We start from the raw sequence: 24,262 nt of genomic DNA, 5'->3' as shown, positions 1-24,262 counted from the left end.
AGATCTTGTCACGAGTAAACGGATTTCAGGAGGGTTTGGAGGCGTGGCCTTGACAACAGACGAAGAGTAGCGCGGGTCCTTTAAACGTATGCAGGTATCGAGTTTATAAAAAAATAAAAGTCCGTTAGAACTGGGCTTTAGGATGAAGGTGCGGCTAATAACGTGTCTCCAAGATGCCTCCTGGCAAATTGCTTTGTTATTCTTGTCAAAAAAGGTCTCCTGAAAGCAGTCGATTTTAAACTACACATCAAAATGATTAATTGCCCTGGGAAGAACAGATGCTGAAATACCCTTGAATGGTGCCGGGGAGGCTGAAGCTGGCTGGATTGCATACCTAATGAATTCATGAAGTTGCAGACACATCATTAGGGCTATTAATTAGCTATTAGTGAGCAGTATTCACCGGCACCGACTTCTGTTTATTTATTTATTTGCATGTGTGTGTTTTTTTCGGGGGGTTAGGTGGGTCTCCTCTCAAATATTTTTTGGCTGTTGGCAATTTTGTATTCGTTTGAATGCAGGTTTACAAAACAATCATTTAAATTAGAGAATAAAATGTAGCCAGCCTTACTGTGTTTGGTTTGTCATTATACATTTTAATGACAATCTTTATGATTATTTTACCATTTGCTTCTGCAGGGCCTTCTTTTTACACGAGCGTTAGTCCACCTGAGCGCGCTGGACAGCGGTCGAGTTAAATCACAGATTTAAATCGTTGATTTTAAGCACCAAACGTCAGACGCGACGGATCAATAACCAACGTGACGAGCATGACTGTGTGCCTAAACAACAACATAGAGAGCCACTCTTAAAGCTTTTACCGCCAGGATGTGAAAAGGAGAGGTGAGTTCTTGGGTCAGGATGAGAGGTAGGCTGACCGAAATGGAAAGCTCTTGTGACACTCGGCGTTCAAAGCTTTCAGAATCGCTGGACAGTAGTCTAGCTAAGCTCCACGCAAAGGAGCTTTGAGAAGAGGCGCTGAGAAGAACTCGTTCTCGCTTTAATTGCTTTAGAAACGGTCCTCACAATGAGACAGTGCCCAGATTTACTTCCCGTTTAAGTTCTTATTTCCATTGGTTCACAAGTTAATCCTCTTTCTTTCACAGACCTGAAAAAACCGAGTGATATATAGCAAAGCGACAGAACCCGGAGAGAAACACGAGTTTGCGAGGCTGTGAGATTGAAAAGAAACTTTTCAGCGTTAAAATGCTCGCAGTGTTGAAATATATGCAGACCTTCTGAAACAGTAGGAGGCTATAAATGGGCCTATTGCAATTAACCCATGGGTTTAAACTAACAATAATAATGTGAATGATAGTTGCAAAATAGCTACTGGTAGCCAATTATTATTATTCATATGATTAATAATGATAGCCGAATTAGTATAGGCTAAGGGATGTAAGTCAGACGTATAAACAAATAATGCAAGAATATGGAATATTATATTTTGAAATAATCAACGATCAATACAATCTTACCTCGTGTCGTTGGGGGAGCTTGGTTGACAGTCTTCACAGAAATGTGTTCTATTCAAAAGATAATTTCTATAGGGCAACTTTAGAAGATTCTGCGGAATGTCATTTTTTTATGGGGCCACATCAATCTGGAAATTGTCAGCTGTGACATGTCGAAAACAAGTCAGTCGTGTGTGTCAGCTGCAACGTTCGTTTTATTACTAACGGTAACACATTTCTTCAGCTTGATACAAACAATTGTTTCCAATTTACAGGTCTCTCAAATTGCGCCTATACAAAATGATGCTTATAAAACAGAACGGATTCTACTGAAGTTAGAACTTACCGGAATTAATTTGCACGTTTAGGCCTGAAGAACCTGCTTCCCCCTAAATATATTAAAGTTTGGTTTTAAGGTTTTGACTCTATAGCACACGCTTTTATTCACATCTCATACAAGCACACACACAACACTGTGGATGTAGCCTACTTGTTCATAGAAATGACTGCAAGAAGAACATTTCAATTAAGGAGCAACGCGCAACTACATTCAATGACCAAATTAATTCATGCGTTCGATGGGCTATTTATGGGGAAATATACAAACACAATTTTTACTGAACATATAGAGTATGTATGGGCCTAGACGTTTTACAGGACAGTAGTTTCATACTCTATTTTCATCTTTTGTCTACATTTCAAATGTCTGTGGATGTTTCGAAACCATGGTCAAAGATTATAGTGCAGTTAGGGTTCCCCGGACGCCTTTTGTCAATATTTTACAAAATATGCAAGCTTTACATTAAAGGGCTACTTTGCGCTGCCCTTAATTCCCACCTAAACGGTTTTGCTCCGGGAGAAGAAATCTTCTCTGAAAAACCCTTCAAGAAGAGAAGGGCATTATTGTTTTAATCCTCTTACCCGCAGTCGTTTTAAGACAGGGGTTCTGCTAGCTCAAACGGCGGCTTGTCTTCCCTATCCCAGCCCAAATCCGCCAGGACCGGGAACTGTTCTAAAGGCAGTAGGCTGGCATCTATTAGTGATCTTTCTCAAGTCTCACTCCTCTCTCTCTCCATCTCTTTTTCTTTCTTTCTGTCTTTCTTTCTTTCTCACTCTCTCTTTTTGTCTGTCTGTCTGTCTGTCTCTCTGTGTCTGTCTGTCTGTCTGTCTCTCTCTATGTGTCTGTCTGTCTGTCTGTTTGTCTCTGTCTGTCTGTCTCTCCTTCAAGCTCCCTCTCTCATCTCGAATGGCAGGGTGAAAGCCGAAAAGCAAACAAAACTAACGCACGTGCTTGAGATATTCGGTTCACCAAAACCCAAAGGACTTGAAGTATTACGATAGACTGCTCCAAACAGCACTTGAAATTGTGTGATTTTAACATTGTTGAAATGTAAATTAATTCAGGAGATAACAGGGAAACTTTTTCATGTTTGACAGACTTCCATGTTGAGTTTTCTAAATTATTTAATAATAAAACTAATGACCAAGATCTCACTTAATCCTTATGGAAACTAGCTGAAGCAAAAACTACTTTGAATCTTTAGCCTCTAGTTTACCTTTCTCCGTCAATATCTGCACGAAAGCGTAATAATGTGCATGAATTACCAAAGTCAAATGTATTTCTTTGTGTTTGAAGTTAATATCATTTACCAGGATATTAAATGTATTTATTATTTCTAACTAAAAATATATTAATGACTAAACAGGACCTCAACTTTGCTTTATCATGTGATAAAATGAGAAACATGTAAAACATTATCCTTATCCGACCACCAAATAGCCTACACTTGTTTTCCAGAATTAGATTTGAACGGCGTCAATAATCTCCTGGCAAATGTTTATCGATTCCGGGAAGGGTTATGTGTAAACGTGTTGACTGACTTATAGCCTAACGGTTCTGGGGATGATATTATCAAGATGATGAATTTAAAAAAAATAAGTAGGATCATTAAAGTCTGTTGGGCTTCTAGTGGAAAAACATATTATTACTTTGATTGACAGCTTCAAGGGCCACTAGAAAGCTTCTATGACCTCACAGAGCACTCTTTAAAATCCCTCCTCCGTTCTTGCACCGGTAGATGGCAGCTTCCCACCCTGGGCGCGGACGCAAAAGGATTCTTGACACGCGGGACATACAGCGGAGAGCGCGCGGTACACACAGCAACAGATCTCGAACGCTTTCGGACTTGCGAGAGATGTTTATCGCGTGAAGAACCCTGTAAAAAGTGGACATTATTCTGAGGAAGACAACAGAAAAAGAGAAATATAATATTTAGAATACAGAGACCGGATACACTTTAAAACACCGAGGATCGGGCAGTGTGAGGAGAAAGGTAAAAAGTTTGACCATTCCTTGATGGAAAACGTCAGCCTGCATTAACCATAAAACAGATTTTGGTTAATATCGGGTTGTATCAGTGAAATGACCGACAATGGCAGAACTGCATCTTTTTTTGCATGATTCATAAATAGTTATGTTGTGCATGAGTTAATAGAAGTTTTAGTATGTGGGCTTGGCTGTATGAGATAAATGTGTACTTAGCCCTAAATACAATAACAGAATCGTTTCTTTTTCAGGATATATTAAGAGGTATATTGTGTTTCCTATATGAATTTAGTGACGGTTTAGTTTATTGGCTAGAGAACCTGGGTAGCCTAAAACTCAGTTTCTTGTTCTTGAGTTGATCGTGACACATGCATTAGATTAAACGCTTTATAGGCTATTTACTCTGATGTATTACTAAACAAACTGAATCCCTCTTTATCTTTACACCTTCTCTACATTAGTCTAAGACCTCCTGGTTTATATTAATTGTATGTTCGTTCAATCGTATCACGTTTTGATAACGTGCTCCAGCTCTCTAGTTGCCCTTTACAAATTCTGGTCTGAACTTAAACGAAGCGTACTTTTAGAAGCCACGCGGTAATATACAGTTACACTTTATGTAAGTCTAAATTTCGGTCAAATAAATCCTAAATAAAACCGAATTTAAAAGTATAAAATCTTTGGATTCATATATCATAAATCATATACACGTCACGATGGTTCAATTAACGAATAATTAACGAATAATATCACAACGAGGTAGGCGACATGTTGCTAAAGATGTTCTTTAACCCTCGACCTCGTGAAATTGTCAAACAAACCCTCGTCTAGCGTGGCCTGTAGTGTTTGTGACGAACACCCCCAGACTGGCACGTCGCCTCGAGCCCAAGGATTTTAGCATAACATTTTTCCTAGTGGAGTCAGATCAAAAGAATTGTACTGTACATGTCATTTACATAATGATGCTTTAATAATCGAAGCGTTTTGTGCTGTAGTGCCAAGGGCTTTCAGACACGAGCCCGGGGCAAGAAGCTGCGCGTGTGAAAGACAACAATAGGACAGACACGCTTTGAGGATGCATGGATTTGTGAAAATTAGTAAACACGAATAAAGTCAAAACATATTTTGACAAGCTACACTTCGTTCTCTCTTTCTGTACCTTCTCCTTCTTTCTTTCTTTCTTTCTTTCTTTCTCTTTCTCTCCCTCCCTCTCTCTCTCTCTCTCTCTCTCTCTCTCTCTCTCTCTCTCTCTCTCTCTCTCTCTCTCTCTCTCTCTCTCTCTCTCTCTCTCTCTCTCTCTCTCTCTCTCTCTCTCTCTCCCTCTGTGACACACATACACACACACACATCATTCGTTTTTTTTTTGCACAGCACTGTACGTCCGTCCGTGTCAACGGTGATGATAAATGGAGGGCCTCGCAGTCGAAACCTATTTGCACTTCCATTAGACGGAAAGCCAAATGGGGATCAACATGCATATTTTAGCCGCAGAGAACCCATACATCTCAGCCAAAACGTTGCCCCCGAGCGATGGGATAAGAGGCCGCGAGAGAGGGGAGGGTGGAAAGCGGGACCCATTCAACTCAAATACTTGAGGGAGCAAAGTAAATGTTTAGCGAGGAACCTTCTGTCCAGGCGAATTAAACTATTCCCCATCGCCCTCCGATCACATTCATCAGAGCCACAGACTCTTAATAGGTTGGGAATGGGCACTGCGGGCGTCATTCACACACACGCCCCGCCCCCCCCCCCCCACCCCCGCTCTCTCACACACACACACACACACACTCAGAAACATCTTAAACACACACAAACAGAGAAAAATAGCAACAAGAAAAATAGTAACCAGAAAAAAAATATTTGTAATGGGATTGATATCGCGTAAAATATTAGCCTACTTATAACTCAGATAGGCGTATATAACATGTTTATCGTGATGAAATCTATAATTTTGTTGTATAAATTAGCCTATATGATTCACTGGATACAGCTAGTCTCAACCCAACAGTTGATTTTCACAGTAATAAAAATAAAATTTAAAATTGCATCAAACTGTCAAGATAAATATTATTCAATGGCCAAGCAATAATATGTTTTATAGTAGGCTAATATCCATAACATATCCATAACGATGTGTATCTAGGGAATAAAAATGACATTATTAACCAGGATTATAATAGTACAATAACAAAGCCCATACTCTTCATTATTTTTTGGCCATTTAAAATAATTATGTTTCTGTCTGACGTTTAAATGATGGTTGCCGTATTAAGCAGCTCTGGTATTCCTCAGTTCACTTTTATAGAAGAGAAAAGGCGTGGAATATCACCTTGGATTGGATGCAGTAGGGTCAGCCTATAGTGAATTGAATTAAAATAGTCTTTATCGTCAAGCATACACAAATAACATTCAATTAAACATGTTATATATATATTACACTGGTATACAATGGTATACCAGTCGCATCTTGTTTCAGACCCATATCAAACGCTTGCTTGTAAAATTGTGGTGGTGAATTATGATCATCTCATTTAGCCATGGGCATGATGTGAGGATTACACACTAATTCAGTTTTGAAGTATATGATTCTAAGAAATTACTGAAATTAATTTAAATTTACTGAAAGATCTGAGTCCCCACGCGCTCTTTAGGACTAAAATACTTGATCTTGTGAAAAAATTACGGGTGCAGTTGTGTGTCCAAGTTGTTTTGCATTAGACATGCACCTCGCCTAGCGAAATCTGTTTAAATAAATGTGTTCCCATTTACAAAAAAATGTGCTACGTTTATTTTTAAAGAAATAACAAACACAAATCTACACGCATTTTTAGTTGGACTCCTTTACTCCGAATAAACTCAAATTTGGGCGATTAAAAACTTTTGGAACTCGTCCTTCTCCAGATCTCGCGACAGTCTTACCTGTCAGCACGAGGGGCTCGCTTTGGGAAATGCGAGGCTGTTCTAGGCTGCGTGTCTGTAATAGCTTCGTCCACTGCCCGGCCACGCGATCCCTTCTGTCAGGCCCTTCCTATCCAATACATATATAATGTTGTCCTAAGGGCTTCATCTAAAGTGAATGTCTAAACGCTGCAGGAACTCAAGCTGGCACGCGCCTGGGTGTCCTGTGAGCCTACCCGTGAAGCTGTCTGGTAAAGTTACCAGGTTAAAGTTATTGGTACATTGTCATCAATTTAAAAATATATATTTATATAGTGCAAATCTGAACTTTAAACAATCATGAAAAATATTCAAATATTTCAATTCCTGCATTTAAAATATGGACCATATGCGCATATTTTGAAAAAAAATGATTGGGTATAAGGATAGGGCCTCTTTTATTAAACGAAATGATATCTTTATCTGCATCATAACTCAATGGTCAAATTAAAACGGCGGCTAGTTTATTTAATCCTATCCGGTTCCAGGTTGCCATCGAGACCCGTAGCGAATCGACTTATATCGTTTCTAACCCATTTCATCAGCGAAATGATCTCTCAGGCGACGCTTTCAAGGGGGATTTGGCTTTGCTGCGATCACAGAAAAATGAAGTGAATAAATGTATTCATAAAGCATCCGTCACGCTTCATTAAGTGAACGAGTGATAATTACACCAATTAAAACCCTTTTGTATAATTAATGGATTGAACCGAGAGATAATTGGATGTTAATGGATAATGCTTTTGTCGGAGTCCAGATATTAAAATCTATTAGCCCCCTGAGGTAGTGAGTCAGCTGTCTGTGTAAATGGAGGGTCGGCATCTAATGATCGCTACAGGGGAGCGGGCGCGTGGCCTTCAATTAGACCAGAGCGCGAAACACAAGTAAACAGGGTTAGCAGTGACCTGCAGGTCTCCATGACAACTTTGTCAGATTTAAACAAAGTGACAGTTTAAATGAGCCTACACGAGCCCAATTTTAGACATCTGTGAACTTGAGTTTTATTTGATCTTTTCTTCACAAACCTAGGTTAGTTATTGTAAGCATACGTACTGCATAACTGTCAAATACAACATTTAAAAAGGAAAATAATGCAGGTGATATAGGCAGGCACGAGAGCGCGCCAATTCGTGAAGGGCAAATTGCTCTTTCATTCACTGCCACATACATACTTAAGCTACATTTCCAACTCCTAACAGGATATTTGTGTGTTCACAGGTCATGCAGCACTACGGGGTGAACGGCTACTCTCTGCACGCGATGAACTCCTTGAGCGCCATGTACAACCTGCACCAGCAGGCTGCGCAACAGGCGCAGCACGCGCCTGACTACAGGCCATCCGTGCACGCGCTTACCCTCGCCGAGAGATTGGCTGGTAATTGAGATCTAAAAATGATATCGAAACAGACATTAATTAAACACACTTGCAACCTCTTTTTTTCACCGTCCAATGAATTAAACTCGCCGTGTCTTATTCTCTTCCAACGGCTGCACGTTTCAAGACATCATCCTCGAGGCTCGCTACGGGTCGCAGCACCGCAAACAGAGGCGGAGCCGCACCGCCTTCACGGCACAGCAACTCGAGGCCTTGGAGAAGACGTTCCAGAAGACTCACTACCCGGACGTGGTCATGCGCGAGCGGCTGGCCATGTGCACTAACCTCCCCGAGGCCCGCGTGCAGGTGAGGGCAGGAGCTGGCGGTAGATGATTAGCCAGATTGTAGCAGATATTACATTACACTACATAATGTGACCTAATTTATTATGTGTCAAGAATGTATAATTTCACACTCGTGTTTTTATTGTAGCATATCTTCCTAAGCACAGACACACACAGCAGGCCTCTAACCTGTCCACCTCCCTCAGGTGTGGTTTAAGAACCGCAGGGCCAAGTTCCGTAAGAAGCAACGCAGTCTGCAGAAAGAGCAGCTCCAGAAACAGAAGGAGACCGAGGGAGGAGAAGCAGGAGCAGGAGGAGAGAAGGAGGTGCTCCCTTCCACCACCATTCTCCCAGACGTCCCCCAGCTACCCCCCTCCTCCTCCTCCTCCTCCTCCTCCCCTCTTGATGCCGCCGAAGTTCCGGGTCATCCGTTACCGTTGGAGATGGAGTTGAACGTGACGTCGGCGGAACAGTCGGGGAGCGAGTCGCCCGCCGAGGACAATGCCACGGAGGAGGAGGAGCTTAAGATGCAGAGGGAGGAGCTAAAGATACAGAGGGAGGAGCTTAAGTGCGAGAGGGTGATGACACCAGGGACTCTGTCTCCAGGGTGTAAAAGACTAAGCCCAAAAAATGGTGAGAAAACTGTTTCTATATCTGGATATGTGAAGATATGTTTATAGATATTTCCCATATCTGTATGACTGTAGATATGTTTATAAATATCTATACGCTCTCTCCTCTCTCCCCAGACTCCCCCCTGGCCTCGCCCCTGGCCTCCCCCTCTTCCTCGTCCTCCGGCGGGGTGGGCGGGGCCATGTCCCACTCCTACTCTTCCTCCCCTCTCAGTCTCTTCCGCCTTCAGGAGCAGTTCCGCCAACACATGGCCGCCACCAACAACCTGGTCCACTACCCCCCGTTCGAGCTGTCCTCGGCCAGCCCCTCGCTGCCCTACCTGGGCATGAACGTCAACATGCCCCCACCGCCCCTGGGCTCGCTGCCCTGCCAGTCCTACTACCAGTCCCTCTCCCACCACGCCCAGCAGGTGTGGAGCAGCCCCTTACTTCAGGCCTCCGGAGGCCTGCCCAGTCACAACAGCAAGACCACCAGCATAGAGAACCTGAGGCTGAGAGCCAAGCAGCACGCAGCCTCCCTGGGGCTGGACACGCTGCCTAACTGAGCCCCAGGCTCCGAGTGCGGCCTAGTTCCAGGCCGGAGGGAGCTTGGGGATAGCAGAGCTAGTCCTGCAGGAACCGTCACCTCCCACTTTCCTGTCCCGTGACTTTACGTGTCGTTCGATCCCCAGCTTCTGGTCTTCTAGAGGACATGGAGACATTTTGAGGAGAAAAAAAACAGTAACTAAATCAAAACAACATCTCACCTTTGGACCCTGATCCTCCCTACTGTCCCATGCCAGCGACGACGAAACACAACAACTCTGACGCAAGAGAACCTCCTGGACTGTGTGTGTGGGCATTACCCAGACTGGTAGGGAAATGACTCTTCGGATTGGCCAGAAGGGGACTAGACTTGGTTCCTGATTGGCCACTTATAGGTAACTGATTATGTAAAACACTTCCTGTATTGGTGATCAACCAGGCCCTGGGTCGGTAACACAACATTGTAACATGAAGTTTACAGATTCAACATGAACTGAGGCACTTTGAAGGGGATTCTGGGATCACAGATGTTGGGGTGAGGGGGGTATGGGGGGTGAGGGGGGAGGGCAGGGTGGTTGGGAGGGAGGGCGGGCGCATATCCTCTTTGGTGTTGCTGAGAGATCACTTCTATCTCTGGGCCATTAGTAAATCAATTAGCCTGCCTGTGTGTGTCTTGTACTACACAGCACACATAAATACACACACACACACACACACACATGAACACACAGCACACATAAACACACACACACATAAACACACACACACACATAAACACACAGCACACATAAAACACACACACACTCCAGTCATGTACACGTCATGTTGCTTAATTAAAGCTGACTAATTCTCCAGTTTAATGGCCAGTTTGAAACCACTTAGTACGCAGACTGGCTCTGTAATGGGAACATGATCCCAGTGAGTAAACGTACAATGCTGTTTAATTACATTGGGCTGTGGGCTGGGGTAGGGTGGGGGGGGAGCTGAGATGAGAGGGGGGGGGGGGTGTGATGAAGGGGGTGTGGGGGGGGGGGGGGCGTTTGCAATTACCAACGTGCATCTCATTTCAGACTGGCTTCTGCTTAGAGCTGCAGACTGAGCCAGGCTCAGAGCGGCAGACTGAGCCAGGCTCAGAGGGGCAGACTGAGCCAGGCTCAGAGCGGGCTGCAGACTGAGCCAGGCTCGTGAAGACACACTTCCTTACCGGCCATCTTCTGAACCAGGGGCATCCTGGTCCTTGGGGCCCGCCGTCCAGCACACCTGATTCTAATGAATAAGACAAGTCCCTGTAGAAACCATGATAACAACCATTCATTTGAATCAGGTGTGTTTGAGCAGGGAAACATCAAACATGCCGGACAACGGGCCCTGAAGACCAGTATTGAACACCCCTGTTGCAAACCAATGGAACATTGTATTGTACTTCTGGATAAATAAACAGATTTGGTGTTTCGTCTACAGATGGACGTGAGTAGTTCCGTCCATAATATAAACATTGTAGAGGTCACCTGGGTCTTCATTCTGAACCTGGTGACTGTGCACCTGCAGGTGTTGCTGTCTCACTAGGGGGCAGTGCTTTGAAGAGTGATGCCGGTCGATTAGGATTGTAGAGGAGGAGAAGAAGAATTCACGACTTCCTGCCAAAACAGGAAGTTCCTTTCTTGGCACTTGGGGGAGTGGGCGAAGTTTCCTCCTCCTCTTCCTCTGTCTTCTCTCTCTCCGTCCACATCACTCGTTTTGTTGTCGTCTGGCCGCTGTAAACCTGCTGTGTCTGCCACCTGAAAAGATGTACATTATTTTAATATGTAAAATAATAAGAAAAAAATATGTCTATCTATCAATGTTTACCCGTAAAGCTAATGTAAAATTATCCTATGTTGTAAATGAATTATTCAGATGCGTCTGAAGATGGCGTCGACTGTAGTCAAGTCAGATGTGAACTCTGTGTACAAGGGGGTTGAGGCAACAGCCCCCCTCACCTCATTTCCTGGACTACAGTTGCTATGGCGTCCGGGTGTCTGTGTTCCTGTTCCTGTTCCATGGTGATATGTGGTCTGTCTCCAGTCAAACCTCTCTGCAGGTCTAAGATGGTGGATGGTCAGATTTGTTTTTGTTTTGTACACATTTCTTTTTCATCTTCCTGTTAATTAAAAAATGTAAGTTTGGACAGTGGTGTTGTAAAATAAATCCCCTAAAATAAAATAGAAACCTTGCTTGGAGATCTTTGTAACCCACACTTCTAGACACTCTTCTTCTGCTGTTTTAAGAGATCTTCCTAAACTCTATGGAGTCAATGGAGGAGGTGGAGCGATGGAGGAGATAGTGTGCAGGAGATGGAGGAGGGATGAAAGAGATGGTGGGCGTGGAGGAGGTGGAGGGGAAGGCAGAGGACGGAGGGATCACAGGGGAAATGTACAAAAATGAAAGGAAGGGGAGGAAGGTTATGGGGATAATAATATATATGCAGCAAAAACAAAAATGTATCCTGGATCACAGGGGCAGAGGAAGTAGAGGAAAGAGATATAGGAAGAAAGAAACAGCAAGGTAGTGTGTGTGTAGAGGGGGTGAACGAGAGAGATCAGGGTAGTGTGTGGGTGTAGAGAGAGAGAGAGAGAGAGAGAGAGAGAGAGAGAGGGAGAGAGCAGGGTAGTGTGTGGGGTGTAGAGAGAGAGAGAGAGAGAGAGAGAGAGAGAGAGAGAGAGAGAGGGAGAGAGCAGGGTAGTGTGTGGAGCGTGGAGGGTGTGTGGGGACCGAAGTCCTCCCAGATGAACAAGCAGGCCATTATCCTGAAAAAACGACAGCCTCAGGCACTGATTAGGCTGCTATTATACTTTAAACAGCGTGGTTTGTCAAAATGCAAGACCCCCCACCTCTCTAACATACACACACACATGAGTTCTCTTTCTACCTTCCTCTCTTTTCCCTTCTCTCTCTCTCCCCTCTCTCTCTCTCTCCCCCCTCTTTCCTCTTCCTCCTTGTCTCTTTATCCCTCTCTCTCTTTCTCCTTCTCTTCTCCCCCCCTCTCTTTTCTCTCCCTTCCTAACAAGGTTGAGCTATGAGGACTAGCTTAGCACCCCAGATTTCCCTTTTACGTTTCCATTTTCCATATTTAGCTAATTCTCTGTCTCTCTCTTTGTATCTCTCTCTGTGTTTTTTCTTTCTCCTTGTGTAAATAACCAACAACATACTCTCTCTCACACACTCACTCACCTCACGCACACACACAGACCCTCACACACACCCTCACACACACACCCTCACACACACACTCCCTCACACACACACACACACACATACAGGACCCCAAAGCCATCATTGCCCAGTGTTCTAATGGGCACTTCATCTTTCCTGGTTATGAATAACCCCTCCCAGCAAAGCGGATGTAGACAGGGATAACACTGCAGATTATCCGAGCGTGTTTCAAAGTGTGTGTCGCCTCCGCCCTGCCTAGCTATGTGTGTGTGTGTGTCACCCCTGCCCCGCCCAGCTAGGTGTTGATACCTGGCTGTGTGACCTCATCCAAGGGCGTCCAGGCCGGGTGTTGATACCTGGCTGTGTGTCCTCATCCAAGGGCGTCCAGGCCGGGTGTTGATGCGCCCAGCTGCACGTCCTTGCTGCCCAGCCACGCAGGCTTGTGTCTGGGTACATGCTGCTGCTGCAGCCCCCTGGGACCAGGGACAGCACACACTGGTGGTCCACAGACACACACACACCTGGAATACACACATCTCCCCCCACCCAGAAAAATACACACACACAGCCCTCTATATAAATAAATAACCACACAAACAAACACACATCACCCTCTTTGAAATACTCACAGACGTTCATGTAGATGCAATTACACACACACACGTACATAGACACACACACAAACTGACAGACAAACACACTCCATCCTAGACAACACACACACACACCACAGACTCACTTAGACTCGCAACACACACACACACATCAGAGCCTGGGGCAGAACAGGGAAAGCTAGATTGTAATGTCGTGGGGTTAGGTGTGTTCATCCCCTCACCATGCCAGAACAGACGAGCCTCTATTTAACACCCTGCCTTAACACTGCTGGACACACAAAGATATACTGTACATACACATCCACACACACTTTATATGCACACACACACACACACGAAAGAGAACACACAAGTAACACACACACACATTTAAATAGCACACATACCCACACACACATTCAGAGAAACATACACACATTTAAACCCCCCGATGTAGAATTCTAAAAACTTCACATATCCTGTGCATCAAGTGCAACAATACCTGTCCTTAAAATGGTTATGCATTGAAGAACTTCACTGTAAAGAACGATAACAAAGAGGTTAAGAGAAAGGCGTGAATGACAGAAAAGAGAGAGGGGGAGGAAGAGAGAGAGCAGAGATGGGGGAGGAAGAGAGGGAGAGGGGGACAGAGAGAGGTGGGGAAGGAGAAGGGTGGGGGTGAGAAGAGAAGGATGGGGATGGGAGAGAAAGAGAAAGAGAAAGAGAAAGAGAAAGAGGAAAGAGAAAGAGGAAAGAGAAAGAGGAAAGAGAAAGAGAAAGAGAAAGAGAAAGAGAAAGAGAAAGAGAAAGAGAAAAAGAAAGAGAGAGAGAGAGAGAGAGAGAGAGAAAGAGAAAGAGAAAGAGAAAGAGAAAGAGAAAGAGAAAGAGAAAGAGAAAGAGAAAGAGAGAGAGAGAGAGAGAGAGAAAGAGAAAGAGAAAGAGAAAGAGAAAGAGAAAGAGAAAGAGAAAGAGAAAAAAAAGAAAGAGAGAGAAAAAGAGAAAGAGCTAGAGAGAGACATGGAGAGAACAACAGGTGGTTGAACTCCACCACCAGGGCCTCCCTCTATTCATTCCGCTTCATCCTTTCATTCTTCTCTCCTCCCTCCTCCTGTCATCCCGTCCCCCGATAATCCTCTTAGTGGAGGACAAGACCCCCTTTCTGGGGTGGCCCTGACTCAGCCAATGGGGGGACAGAGTCCTCTGTCTCCGTGACACCCGATTGGACAGGGATACCTATTTCTTTCATCACCCCCCCTCTCTGCTGATCCTCCAGGTGGGCTTGATAGTTGGACAGTCCCGTTACTCATCAAACTTTAAATCACACACTCACCGTTTTACACATACTATTACTCTACCATATTCTGCTGTGAAAGAGGGAGAAGGAGAGGAGAAGGAGAGGAATAGAGAGAGAGGAGGAGACGGAGGGAGAAGAGAGGAAGAGAAGGAGAGGGGAGGAGCGAAATATGGGAGTGGAGGAGAGGGGAGGAGAAGAAATATATAGAGAAGCAGAGGAGGAGAGGGGAAGAGAGGACTAGGGAGGATTACCTGCAGGGACCGCCCCCCCCCCACCCCCCACCCCAGGGTGAGATCCTGTCTCTGTCCCAGCAGACCAGGCAAGGCAGTCTGATCATTCTGTCTCCCTAGCAGCAGCTAGCATGCAGGGCGGTTCTCGTAACATACAGCTGTGTGTGTGTGTCTGTATGTGTGGGCAGGGTGGGGGGTGAAAGGACTTTTCACCCTTATGTTGGATTCAAATAAAGCTATGGCAACAGACACTCTCCTCTCTCTCCCTGTGTACACACACACATCACACGTACACACACACACTCTCTCTCTCTCACACACACACATCAGATCATTCAATAATGAATCCGCTAGTGTTCTATGGATGCAAGGGGAATTGAGAGTAACTCCTCCTTAATAGTCTTTCCTCTCCTGAGTGTTGAAAGATGTAAATTTATGTAAAAACCAATAGGAAACACATATTTACAATACGTGTAGGTAATCACAAGATGCCGCCACGACGTTCAGGCCTCGCCGACGAAAGCAGTCGATACAAAAATAGTTTTTATGTGTCATTAATTCCGTTTGTATTCCCGGCTACATCCGCTGTGGTCGCGGTAATACAGTAATCACTCACAATCGCTCTGAAAATTATCTGCACTCATCTGTGGAATAAAACAGGGAGGGCAGAAGGGGGGGGGGGGGGGTGTTGAGAGACTACCTCGTCCCAGTCTCTTTCACACTTTCTCATCCTTAATGTTGATGTGAGTCTCCGGGCGCCCGGCTCCCTCCCGCGCTGACGGTGGGACTCCACTCACGAGCCTCTTAATGGCAGCGGGAAGTCGATGATGTTCGGCTGTGGGAGCGCTCGTTAGCCAAACACACACCTCTGTCATGCTACATTGCGCGGCCCAGTGCGGCTGTGGGTCATCGGTAGTGCGACGGGCGGAAAGGAGGAGAGGATGGAAGTCTTTACGCTTAAATTAGATATCAGATGGGGGAAAAAAAAACGTAATATTGCATCCTTGAGTGATAGAAACACAAACCTGAGACAATTCAACCATAGAAATGGCAACGTCGGTGGGATATGAAGGGTAATTTTGAAGTTCATTATGACAATGTGCGTCCTGTTAGAGGCACCAGCATATGAAACTTTGAATATCCAAACAGAAAACATGCAAATGTATGATATGGAATAATAATATCTTCTCCATATATACACACAGGTCTATATGGATCCAAACATAATTTGCATGACATTTCTATGAGTGAAAGATGCTCGTGGTGGAGGTTGTCTAGAAGTAATAATGTTAAGGGTCAATAGGAAAACAAAGACGCTCTTTAACGTTCTGGTTTTTACAAAACATTTGAATGTCCAGTTTCTGTCACTTTGTCTCACACAACGTTGGGTCAAGAGGACTTTGGTTCTCAGCTCGACCACTGGCGACACCTTATGGCCAGACAAAGAATTGCACCTAAACAAAAACCAATAAGAATCCGCAAATAAACATCCATCAGCATCATGCTTCCTAACAGTATCACAACTCAAGGCTACAGAAGAGCAAAAGGAGATGACACTAAATGATGCTTTATTTTTTGCGGTTGGTCATAATACATTAATATACGATAATACATATTTTACAAAGGCTTTAGGTAGTCCAGTTCAGGGCCAGTCCAGTGCTAGCGAGTTTAGACGAGTCCAGACCGGTCTGATCTCTGCTCTGCTCCAGTCCTACCATAGTCCAGTCCTAGTTGAGCCTCCGCAGCTTGCACAGGTAGATGGGTCCAAAGTTGGCCGACAGGTGTGGCAGGACCAACTCGCCCAGGTTAGTGTCGGGGGCAAAGTGGAAAGTGTCCCTGAACAGGTGGGTGAGAGGTCGGAGGTCGACCACCTCCAGGGCCACGCCGTGCTCCTCCCGGGCCTGCAGGAGGGCCTGCTCCACCACGTACTGGTTCTGGAGCTGGGACAGGGAGCAGGTGGAGTACACCACCTCCCCCCCAGGACGCGCTGCCTGGATACCAGACCTGGAGGGGGGAGGAGGGGGGGGGGGGGGAGAGGACAAATGAAGGCATAGGCGGTAAGGAGGGAGGAGAAACGACAGATGGGTCAGAGAAGAGGAAGGACAGGGGGAGGTGGAGCCAGAAGGAGAGCCCTGACATCCCCACAGGCAGGGGGCGCTGGTGACCTACAGCAAGAGCTCCACCTGGACCTGAGGAAGACGCTGCCTCTCCTTGGTTCTCGCCCTCTTGAAGATGTTGTTCTCCTCCTCGATGAGAGAGTGTCTGTCTGTGGTGCACGGAACGTCCACTAGAACCTGAGAGAGGGAACAAGAAACTCAGTACGTCCAACATCCACAACAATCACAGCCCTCACAGATACAATTAGTTCCCCGAGTCAGAAAGACTGATCGAGCACTTACTCTGTCAAAGAAGTTTCTCTCAAACTCCTCCCACTTCCTGCCGTCAAAGGAAGTGATGCGCACCCTGTCGTCAGTGAGAAGCTCCTTGTGGACGAAGCTGCGGAGTACAGCGCGGAGACGAGCGGTACGCGACGACGACACGTCATTAACGCAGAGGAAGCCTGACACACACACTTTGGTTACTCACATCTCCATCGAGACATGGACTTCCAGTGAGCTGATCTTCTGTAAACCAGTGTACAAGACAGTACTTCCTCCTCCTGTGTTTTCCTGGTCTGTCTGACCTCTGCTGGAGAAACCTCGCTACTACAGTCAAGACATCTAACCTGGTATAGGGACAGGACACTAGAACAGCTAGCAAGAACAGCTAGCTAGAACAGAACACAAATATGAATCCTATCTGGGCCAGAGGTCAGGACTCAGGGGTACAGCAGGGTAACTTACGTAGGAGGCCAGTCTGCAGCAGGGCCAGGGCCTTACCCCCCGGGGCGGCACAGAGGTCCAGAACACTGTGGCCCTCCTGGACGTCCAGAACCAGGGCAGGCAGCACCGACGCTGCATCCAGCAGATAGTAGCCCAGCAGACCATACGCTCTGGGTCTGGGAGGGGGGGGGGGGGGGGGGGGGGGGGGGGGGGGGGAGGAATGGAGGGAGGAACAGAGGGAGGGTGAGATTGAGGTAGAGGCATTGAGAATGGAACAGAAAATGAGAGGCAAAGAGAGATCCTCCATGTGAGTGAAAAAAACACAGCAGAATTTGAGTATGAAACCACACCTGGCTGGCTTGAATCTCGAGATATCGCCTTTGGGATACACCAAACACCTGATGTTGGGGCTGAGTCGAGGAGTCGCCGCGACCTCGCCTGCTGCCCTGCTCCCTGTCTCCAGTTCGGCCTCGCCATCCTGACTAGAAGTGCCGGTCACCTCCGGGAGCCTGTCTGGCTCCGGAGCTCCACCCGCATCCGCCGGGACCGGGGCAGAGCAACCGACAAAGTCCACACATCCTTGTGCCCGAAGCTCAACCTCTACCTCCTCAGGGCTGGATAAGTTGTTGAGCAGGGCTCCGTATTTCTGGTCGCAGAGCATGCTGACGCGGACCGATGGCCACTGCGCTCCCAGCTGAAGACCGTAAGTGGAGTCGAAGTTCTGGAGAGCCAGGTTCGTAGCGGGGTACTTGGGCTGCGTGGTTGCCTGGATAAGACAACAACATTTTACCATGATTGTAAATCAGAAACGTTGACAAAACAGCAGGGACAGTTGGTCCATGGAATTAGTTAGCTAAATATTGAAAAAGCGAAGTAGCCTACTCAAGTTCGTTTTGTTGACATTTTTTTTTATATATAAAAATGTAAACGTAATTTCTTACATGTGTCCACACAAAACAAAACGTATGCACACGCTACATGTACAACATACCCATTTAGCTTTCACGCGATTCCTTCGTGGTGTCAAGCAACGCAAGTCTTTGATTTTCCGAAGCAGTATTCTCGTGTCAATGAGCGCCGCCATTGTTATGTGCAACATCTGCTAGTTCCGACCTTCTCTTTGCACCACATTTCCTTGGTTCCCCCTACGAGGTGGGAGGATCCCACACGCCAAAACTATGAACATGGTTGGAGAAGAGAACTGTACGTTAGGAAATAAACGTATAGATTCAAGTTTCCGGTGAACTTCTATGTGGTTCCTGCGTGTGACCTAACACGTCCTCCAGATTTAGTTTGTGAGCTAGGACGTGTATTTTGACTGTGGGTGTCATCTTTAGGTCGTTTTAGAGGTTATAATCATGGTTTTTGAAAACAAAATGATCAAGTACGACGACCCCGACGATGAGGTATTATAAATTATATAAATATGCCAATATTTGTACTGTTTTGTCTAATTTTCTGTCCTGTTTTTGAGGTAGTTACGCAACTGTTAGTGCCAAACCAAGTGAGCTAGTTGACCGGTTAGCCTAGCAGGCTTTATGCCAACATTCATAAAGCGCCTTTTTAGGGTCCTTAATATTTCCACTGCGGAATGCTAGGATATGTTAGGCATTTGAGCGGTAGTCTGTGATTAACCACCGTCGTGTGCTTGCTAAAGTGTGCCGTTTATATAGGTTATGACCATGTTTACTAATGTTGACATGTAAAACAAACAGCAATGTCCTTAAAGGGGCAATTGACTGGTTTTTTGGGGTATTTCACACTGTTCCTTAAGGTCTCCGAATAGGGTATGTAACATTGGTTGGGTTGAAAATGGCCCGGGTGCTGTTCTATGCCCTCTTACAGATCGTCTGAAATGTTCCCGGGAAAAAACACTAGCTTTTCTCCTTTTATGGTATGCTCATTAATATTTAGATAAGCTGCGCGCTGATTGGTTGGTTATCAACGAGTGAAGCTGGGAGCAAAAACGCAACACGGCCAACAGCAGCACTCGCTGAAACACTGAAGTTGGAGACTTGAAATAAAAACGCGCAAATAAATCTATTGTGTCTACACAACACTGTTTTCAACAGATTGACTATATAACATTTGAAATGATAACATTACTTGTTTCCACTTCTGTTGTTGAAGCAAACTGGATTGACTTAGGTGGGTAGAACATTAGGCTACAGCTTAGCAACCAAACGTTGTTGCAATCGTGATTCTACTCGGCTTCAGTTAGCTAGCTAGGCTAGCTCTAGATATCTTGCTGTAAAATAACATGACAAAGATCTGGACAAACATGCATGTGAATTGTAGATTTTCATTACACAGGTTATTTATTTGAATGAAACACAGTCAGGAACATGAATCAACGTTAGCCCCATTGCCAATAAACTAGGCTAAATTATTACACATTCTATGCTCTTGCATTAACTAGCAAGCTAAACTTGTTTACATGCCTACAGTCTAGGTGTTACTAGTAACAGTTACTAGCAATGCTAATGTATCCTGTATCTAAAACCTGCCTTTCTCCAGTTCTTTCAAATAGATTATCTAGACAGGCGTTAGCAATAAGCCAGACTGCAGTTCGTATTCTGGCTATTTTTCGGAAGCTTCCCTTCTAATGCCGACTACAGCTAGTCTAGCTAGAGTCATTTGATGTGTGTAGAAACGTATTTAGCATTCTACCTGGTATGCTATATACAGGAAACGTTAGCATTGCTAATAACTGTTAGCACAACATCTTACTGTCCTTATAGCTTGCGGTTGCAATGAGCATACGGTTGGAACAGCACCTCTTTCCAGGTTCAGTTTCCTAGCATATCCTGCTTGAAATTGTCCAAGGTTGTCAAAACTGTCTTGGGTGAAATGTTCAGAGCAAATGAATGATTGAGTGTCGAACTTCGCCTGGATCTTCTCATAGACAACAGCAGCCATGCCTGTTGAATGTTTGGCTCCTTGGGAAGACTGTAAGTGTTAGCCTTCCCTGTACAGCCTGGAACACAGCATTTACGACCGTGGTCCATAATCAATATCCTTGTTATAATTCAAAACGTTCTTCTTTGTAATTCCTTATAAGTAGCCTACACAGAGCAGCGCGCAGCTAAACTAGTATCGGAGATAGACGCTACCTCTGGCTGGTCTGGATGTAAATTGACGTAATACAGACCGATGTAATACAGACCAGAGCCAATAAGAGGGCGATCACCGGTCCTACGTAGGACCGGTGGCTTTGTTGAAAAGCTAGCGTTTTACAGCCAAATTTTTTCTTTTTGAGATTTGAATGGGATAGAGGTGTCAATAGACTTTGATATTCACGGTATGTTCAGTTTACCCTCCGAACTGTCGTTTTTCAACAATGACAAGGTTAAATCGGTTTTGCAGTCAATTGCCCCTTTAAATGGTCATAATTGTAATTTCAAGCTCTCGTTGTTTCAGTTATTCGACGGTCACGTGATCCGTGGGAAATAGTAACCTTTGTATTTTGAGCAGTCCTGTCGTGATCAAGGGCACACTCCGTTACCGTTCAACCGTGTGTGTTGGCCCGTGTTGTTGAGCATAGCCTCCGGTGTTGTCCTTATCCAGGAGGAGGCTCCGGCAGAGGAAGAGGCAGAGGCAGAAGGAGGAGATGAGGAAGAGGAGGAGGAAGAAGAGGAGGAGGAAGACATGGTGGTAAGTAATTTAATTGAAGTCAGTGAACTGAGAAGGTTCAAAGGTTACAAAGGACCGCTCGCATCAGGTGTTACATTTAACCATGTATGGTTAATAGTAGAATGAGGTATGGATCATTCTAGAACCGTATCCATGAGCAGTAACATGTAGCAGGTGGTACGGGTGTGAGAACATGCCCAGTACAACAAGCACTGCAAAGCAACTCCCCACATTAGTCAAGTTGAAGTGCATATCAGGTAAAGAGGAAATATAATAACTGTTTAGCAGACCCTAACCCTAGCAGATAAGGGAGGGGGCGATTTGTACCTGCAACCTTGTGATCTACAGTCAAACCCTCTCCTTAGCACCAAGCTATACCCATCCCCCTTAAGCTAGCTTCCATCGTTTTTTTTAATCATGTTTAAAGTTTGAAGTAAGTTTCATTATACATTCTAAAACGATTAATCTTCTACTCACTGTTCATCAAGAAAATCCTATTTAACAGCAACATCCTCGGTTATTTAATTTATTTATATATATGTATTGCTGCCGCCCACTCCCATTTGAAAACCAACCCGCTGGTTTTGCCAGCGTGGCTGGTGTGCGTTTACGCGGCTGCTCTGTGTTCTGCTCCTAGCCTGTGTTCTGCTCGTCTCTCTAACTGAGTTTTTCCTTGCCTTCCCTGAGGGTTTTGTTTGGTTGAGAGGCAGTTCTATGGGCGTATGTGAAGCCCTCTGTGACATGCTTGCGTGTAAAAAGGGCTATACAAATACATGATGAGTCGATTATTTATTGCTATCTGTATATTTAGGAACTTATTTAAGCTCAGCATAGATGTAAATTATGTTTTCTGTGTACTTATATGTTATGTTATGCCAGGTGCTTGCGTTGTCTTAAGAATTTCAGTGCCCAGTCTAACCTTGTGTTGTTCTGTGTACCTGACAAATAAGACTTGAACTTGAACGATCTGTGTTTCCCTGCCAGGACCCCTTAGAGACGATAAGGGCCAAGTGCGAGCAGTCTGAGCACTGCGCCCACACGCAGCACCGGCTGGAGGCCTGCACACAGCGCGTGTCCTCCAGGGACGCCACCGAGGAAGACTGCACCGAGGAGCTGTTTGATTTCCTACACGCGCGGGATCACTGTGTAAGTGTGTGGAAGAGGGGTGTGTGTGTGTGAGAGGTTGGTGTGAGTAACAGAGGTGTTAGTGTGTGTGTGTGAGATTAGCGAGAGAGGATATTGGTGTGTGTGTATACTGTAGTGTTTGTCTAGTCTGTATATAACCTTCTGCTTGGACTATGAGGTCCGTATAGTCTTTATGTCCACACTTCAGAGGTTGTTGACAACACACATTAAAACTGTTAGTTCGCCAGCATGTGTTGCTAAGTGACTGTCCCTGTTGCCTACCTGAATCCCCTCTTCTCTCTTCCTACAGGTAGCACACAAGCTCTTCCATAGCGTGAAATGAACCCCTTTCCCCACCTACCACCACCCCCGTCAGTTCCATTATTATGTCCCAGCTGTGGAATAATTATTTAAATTCTTAATGCTAAGATTGTATGTATGTGCTGTCCAGAGAACTTGAGGAAAAACACAGCTATAGTTATGTATTCATGTGAATAAAAGTATGATTCTTGTTAATATTTGTGTGGGGTCCCTAGAATGAAACACCTACCTGAAACATCCACCCACAGAATGGGTGTAAGTATTACCTCTGCTGTCATGGTGACGGTTTCTGGGAGACCAGGCTAGGCTTGTCACTGCCAGTTCAAGGGTCACGTTCAACAGAGCAAAACGTCCTTTAGTGTTAAACACTCAATCTGTTTACTGTGGAATCAAGTACTGTAATAATAAACCTCTTTCAAGGAACATGTAATAAATCGCAGCTCAACCCACCACTCTGTGCTTGAAATTTAGGGAACCGTGCGCGCTTGAACGTGACCCGGGTCTGAAGCGTCTCTTCACCCTGCCCTTCCAGAGAACAACATTGCTAGTTTGTGTAATATTATGGCCTAGTGACTAACTTGAGCATCAGGTGGACAATGTTTATTCAGATTATCTCAAACAAGTTCAATAAATTAGACAATGTTGGTGGGGCTTCCTACCCTGAAACGACATCTGTCCTTTTCACGAAATAAAACTTCACCTCTGGTTGGTGTCATTATTCCCGAGTTGACCAAAGACGTAACGGTTCATCTTCAAACTGAAGTAATAGTGTTTATTCCTACTAGCGCCAACTCAAGCCCAAGTTTAGCACTGGTTATACCTTACAAAACAGTAAAAATATACATGTAAATTGTGATGTGTGGTCGCTTTGTTTAGTGAGCTCCTAGACATACTAGTTTCACACACACACAAATACAAGTTTGAAGTAATAGCACTGCCTCCTTCCTTTGAAACTAGGCACTGGTCGTGGCATTTTTTACCCCCCTGAGATTACCTTCTATGTTGGTAGCTATGGCCCCAGGTACCCAGTATACTATCACCGGTGACTGTGATCTGGGGATCTCAGCTAGAGTATGGATAAAAGCATCTGAAAATGAATGCATGTAAATGTAATCTAATGTTACGGGTTGAAGAAATCACTAATCACCAGTGCTGTAGTCAAGACCACCTACACTGAGACCAAGTCATGACCAAGACCTAAACTGTGTCTACTACCGCGCACTTGTGCACTCCTGCACTGACTTTCAGTGCTTAGGACGCTTCACTCACAAAACCTGCAGAATTCAGTGCACTGAAAGTACCCGGATGGTGCACTGCAAACGGTCCCAAAAAAAAAGACACAAACACTGCCACTTCCTGTTCCGACACAAACACTGCCACTTCCTGTTTCGACACAAACACAAACACTGCCACTTCCTGTTCCGACACAAACACTGCCACTTCCTGTTTCGACACAAACACAAACACTGCCACTTCCTGTTCCGACACAAACACTGCCACTTCCCGTTCCAACACAAAC

General features: G+C 45.1%; 4 protein-coding genes across 4 annotated transcripts in view; 2 read left to right on the top strand and 2 right to left on the bottom strand.

Annotated features, from left to right (window-relative positions):
* The window catches only part of LOC124472386 (palmdelphin-like), a 6,118-nt gene extending 3,219 nt beyond the window's left edge, over positions 1-2,899 (bottom strand). The window contains exon 1 of the mRNA XM_047027178.1: positions 2,894-2,899. Within this exon, the coding sequence (XP_046883134.1) occupies positions 2,894-2,899 (6 nt within the window). The remainder of the gene's footprint in view (positions 1-2,893) is intronic.
* An 850-nt stretch (positions 2,900-3,749) lies between these two features.
* dmbx1a (diencephalon/mesencephalon homeobox 1a) lies at positions 3,750-9,553 on the top strand. Its single transcript, XM_047027420.1, has 5 exons — positions 3,750-3,787; positions 7,936-8,092; positions 8,220-8,398; positions 8,583-9,009; positions 9,126-9,553. The coding sequence occupies exons 2-5, from the start codon at positions 7,939-7,941 to the stop codon at positions 9,551-9,553; spliced, it is 1,188 nt and encodes a 395-aa protein (XP_046883376.1). The 5' UTR covers positions 3,750-3,787; positions 7,936-7,938.
* Positions 9,554-16,393: 6,840 nt separating this feature from the next.
* Positions 16,394-18,765, bottom strand: nsun4 (NOP2/Sun RNA methyltransferase 4). The gene is made up of 6 exons (XM_047027417.1): positions 18,656-18,765; positions 18,015-18,430; positions 17,686-17,840; positions 17,242-17,402; positions 17,012-17,136; positions 16,394-16,846 (listed from the first exon to the last, which is right to left on the bottom strand). Exons 1-6 carry the CDS (start codon positions 18,761-18,763, stop codon positions 16,570-16,572), a joined length of 1,242 nt encoding a protein of 413 aa, XP_046883373.1. The 5' UTR covers positions 18,764-18,765; the 3' UTR covers positions 16,394-16,569.
* Positions 18,766-18,916: 151 nt separating this feature from the next.
* On the top strand, positions 18,917-23,448 carry LOC124472531 (cytochrome b-c1 complex subunit 6, mitochondrial-like). The gene is made up of 4 exons (XM_047027450.1): positions 18,917-19,070; positions 21,232-21,318; positions 22,282-22,443; positions 22,733-23,448. The coding sequence occupies exons 1-4, from the start codon at positions 19,023-19,025 to the stop codon at positions 22,763-22,765; spliced, it is 330 nt and encodes a 109-aa protein (XP_046883406.1). The 5' UTR covers positions 18,917-19,022; the 3' UTR covers positions 22,766-23,448.
* The last annotated feature ends 814 nt before the right edge of the window (positions 23,449-24,262 follow it).

Source organism: Hypomesus transpacificus, chromosome 10 (assembly GCF_021917145.1).
Source record: "Hypomesus transpacificus isolate Combined female chromosome 10, fHypTra1, whole genome shotgun sequence".
In the NCBI taxonomy this organism is placed as follows: domain Eukaryota; kingdom Metazoa; phylum Chordata; class Actinopteri; order Osmeriformes; family Osmeridae; genus Hypomesus; species Hypomesus transpacificus.
This window is presented reverse-complemented; position numbering and strand designations above follow the sequence as displayed.

What these genes read in the sequence shown, in the direction of transcription:
- dmbx1a (XM_047027420.1), top strand. Translation starts at nt 7,939, where the DNA reads ATGCAGCACTACGGGGTGAACGGCTACTCTCTGCACGCGATGAACTCC. An exon ending in CCTCGCCGAGAGATTGGCTG is followed by an intron (nt 8,093 to 8,219) that starts GTAATTGAGATC and finishes GCACGTTTCAAG; the next exon opens with ACATCATCCTCGAGGCTCGC. An exon ending in AAGACTAAGCCCAAAAAATG is followed by an intron (nt 9,010 to 9,125) that starts GTGAGAAAACTG and finishes CTCTCTCCCCAG; the next exon opens with ACTCCCCCCTGGCCTCGCCC.
- nsun4 (XM_047027417.1), bottom strand. Translation starts at nt 18,763, where the DNA reads ATGTTGCACATAACAATGGCGGCGCTCATTGACACGAGAATACTGCTT. An exon ending in ATCGCGTGAAAGCTAAATGG is followed by an intron (nt 18,431 to 18,655) that starts GTATGTTGTACA and finishes TGTCTTATCCAG; the next exon opens with GCAACCACGCAGCCCAAGTA. An exon ending in GTCCAGGTGGAGCTCTTGCT is followed by an intron (nt 16,847 to 17,011) that starts GTAGGTCACCAG and finishes TCCCCCCTCCAG; the next exon opens with GTCTGGTATCCAGGCAGCGC.
- LOC124472531 (XM_047027450.1), top strand. Translation starts at nt 19,023, where the DNA reads ATGGTTTTTGAAAACAAAATGATCAAGTACGACGACCCCGACGATGAG. An exon ending in ACGACGACCCCGACGATGAG is followed by an intron (nt 19,071 to 21,231) that starts GTATTATAAATT and finishes GTCCTTATCCAG; the next exon opens with GAGGAGGCTCCGGCAGAGGA. An exon ending in TACACGCGCGGGATCACTGT is followed by an intron (nt 22,444 to 22,732) that starts GTAAGTGTGTGG and finishes CTCTTCCTACAG; the next exon opens with GTAGCACACAAGCTCTTCCA.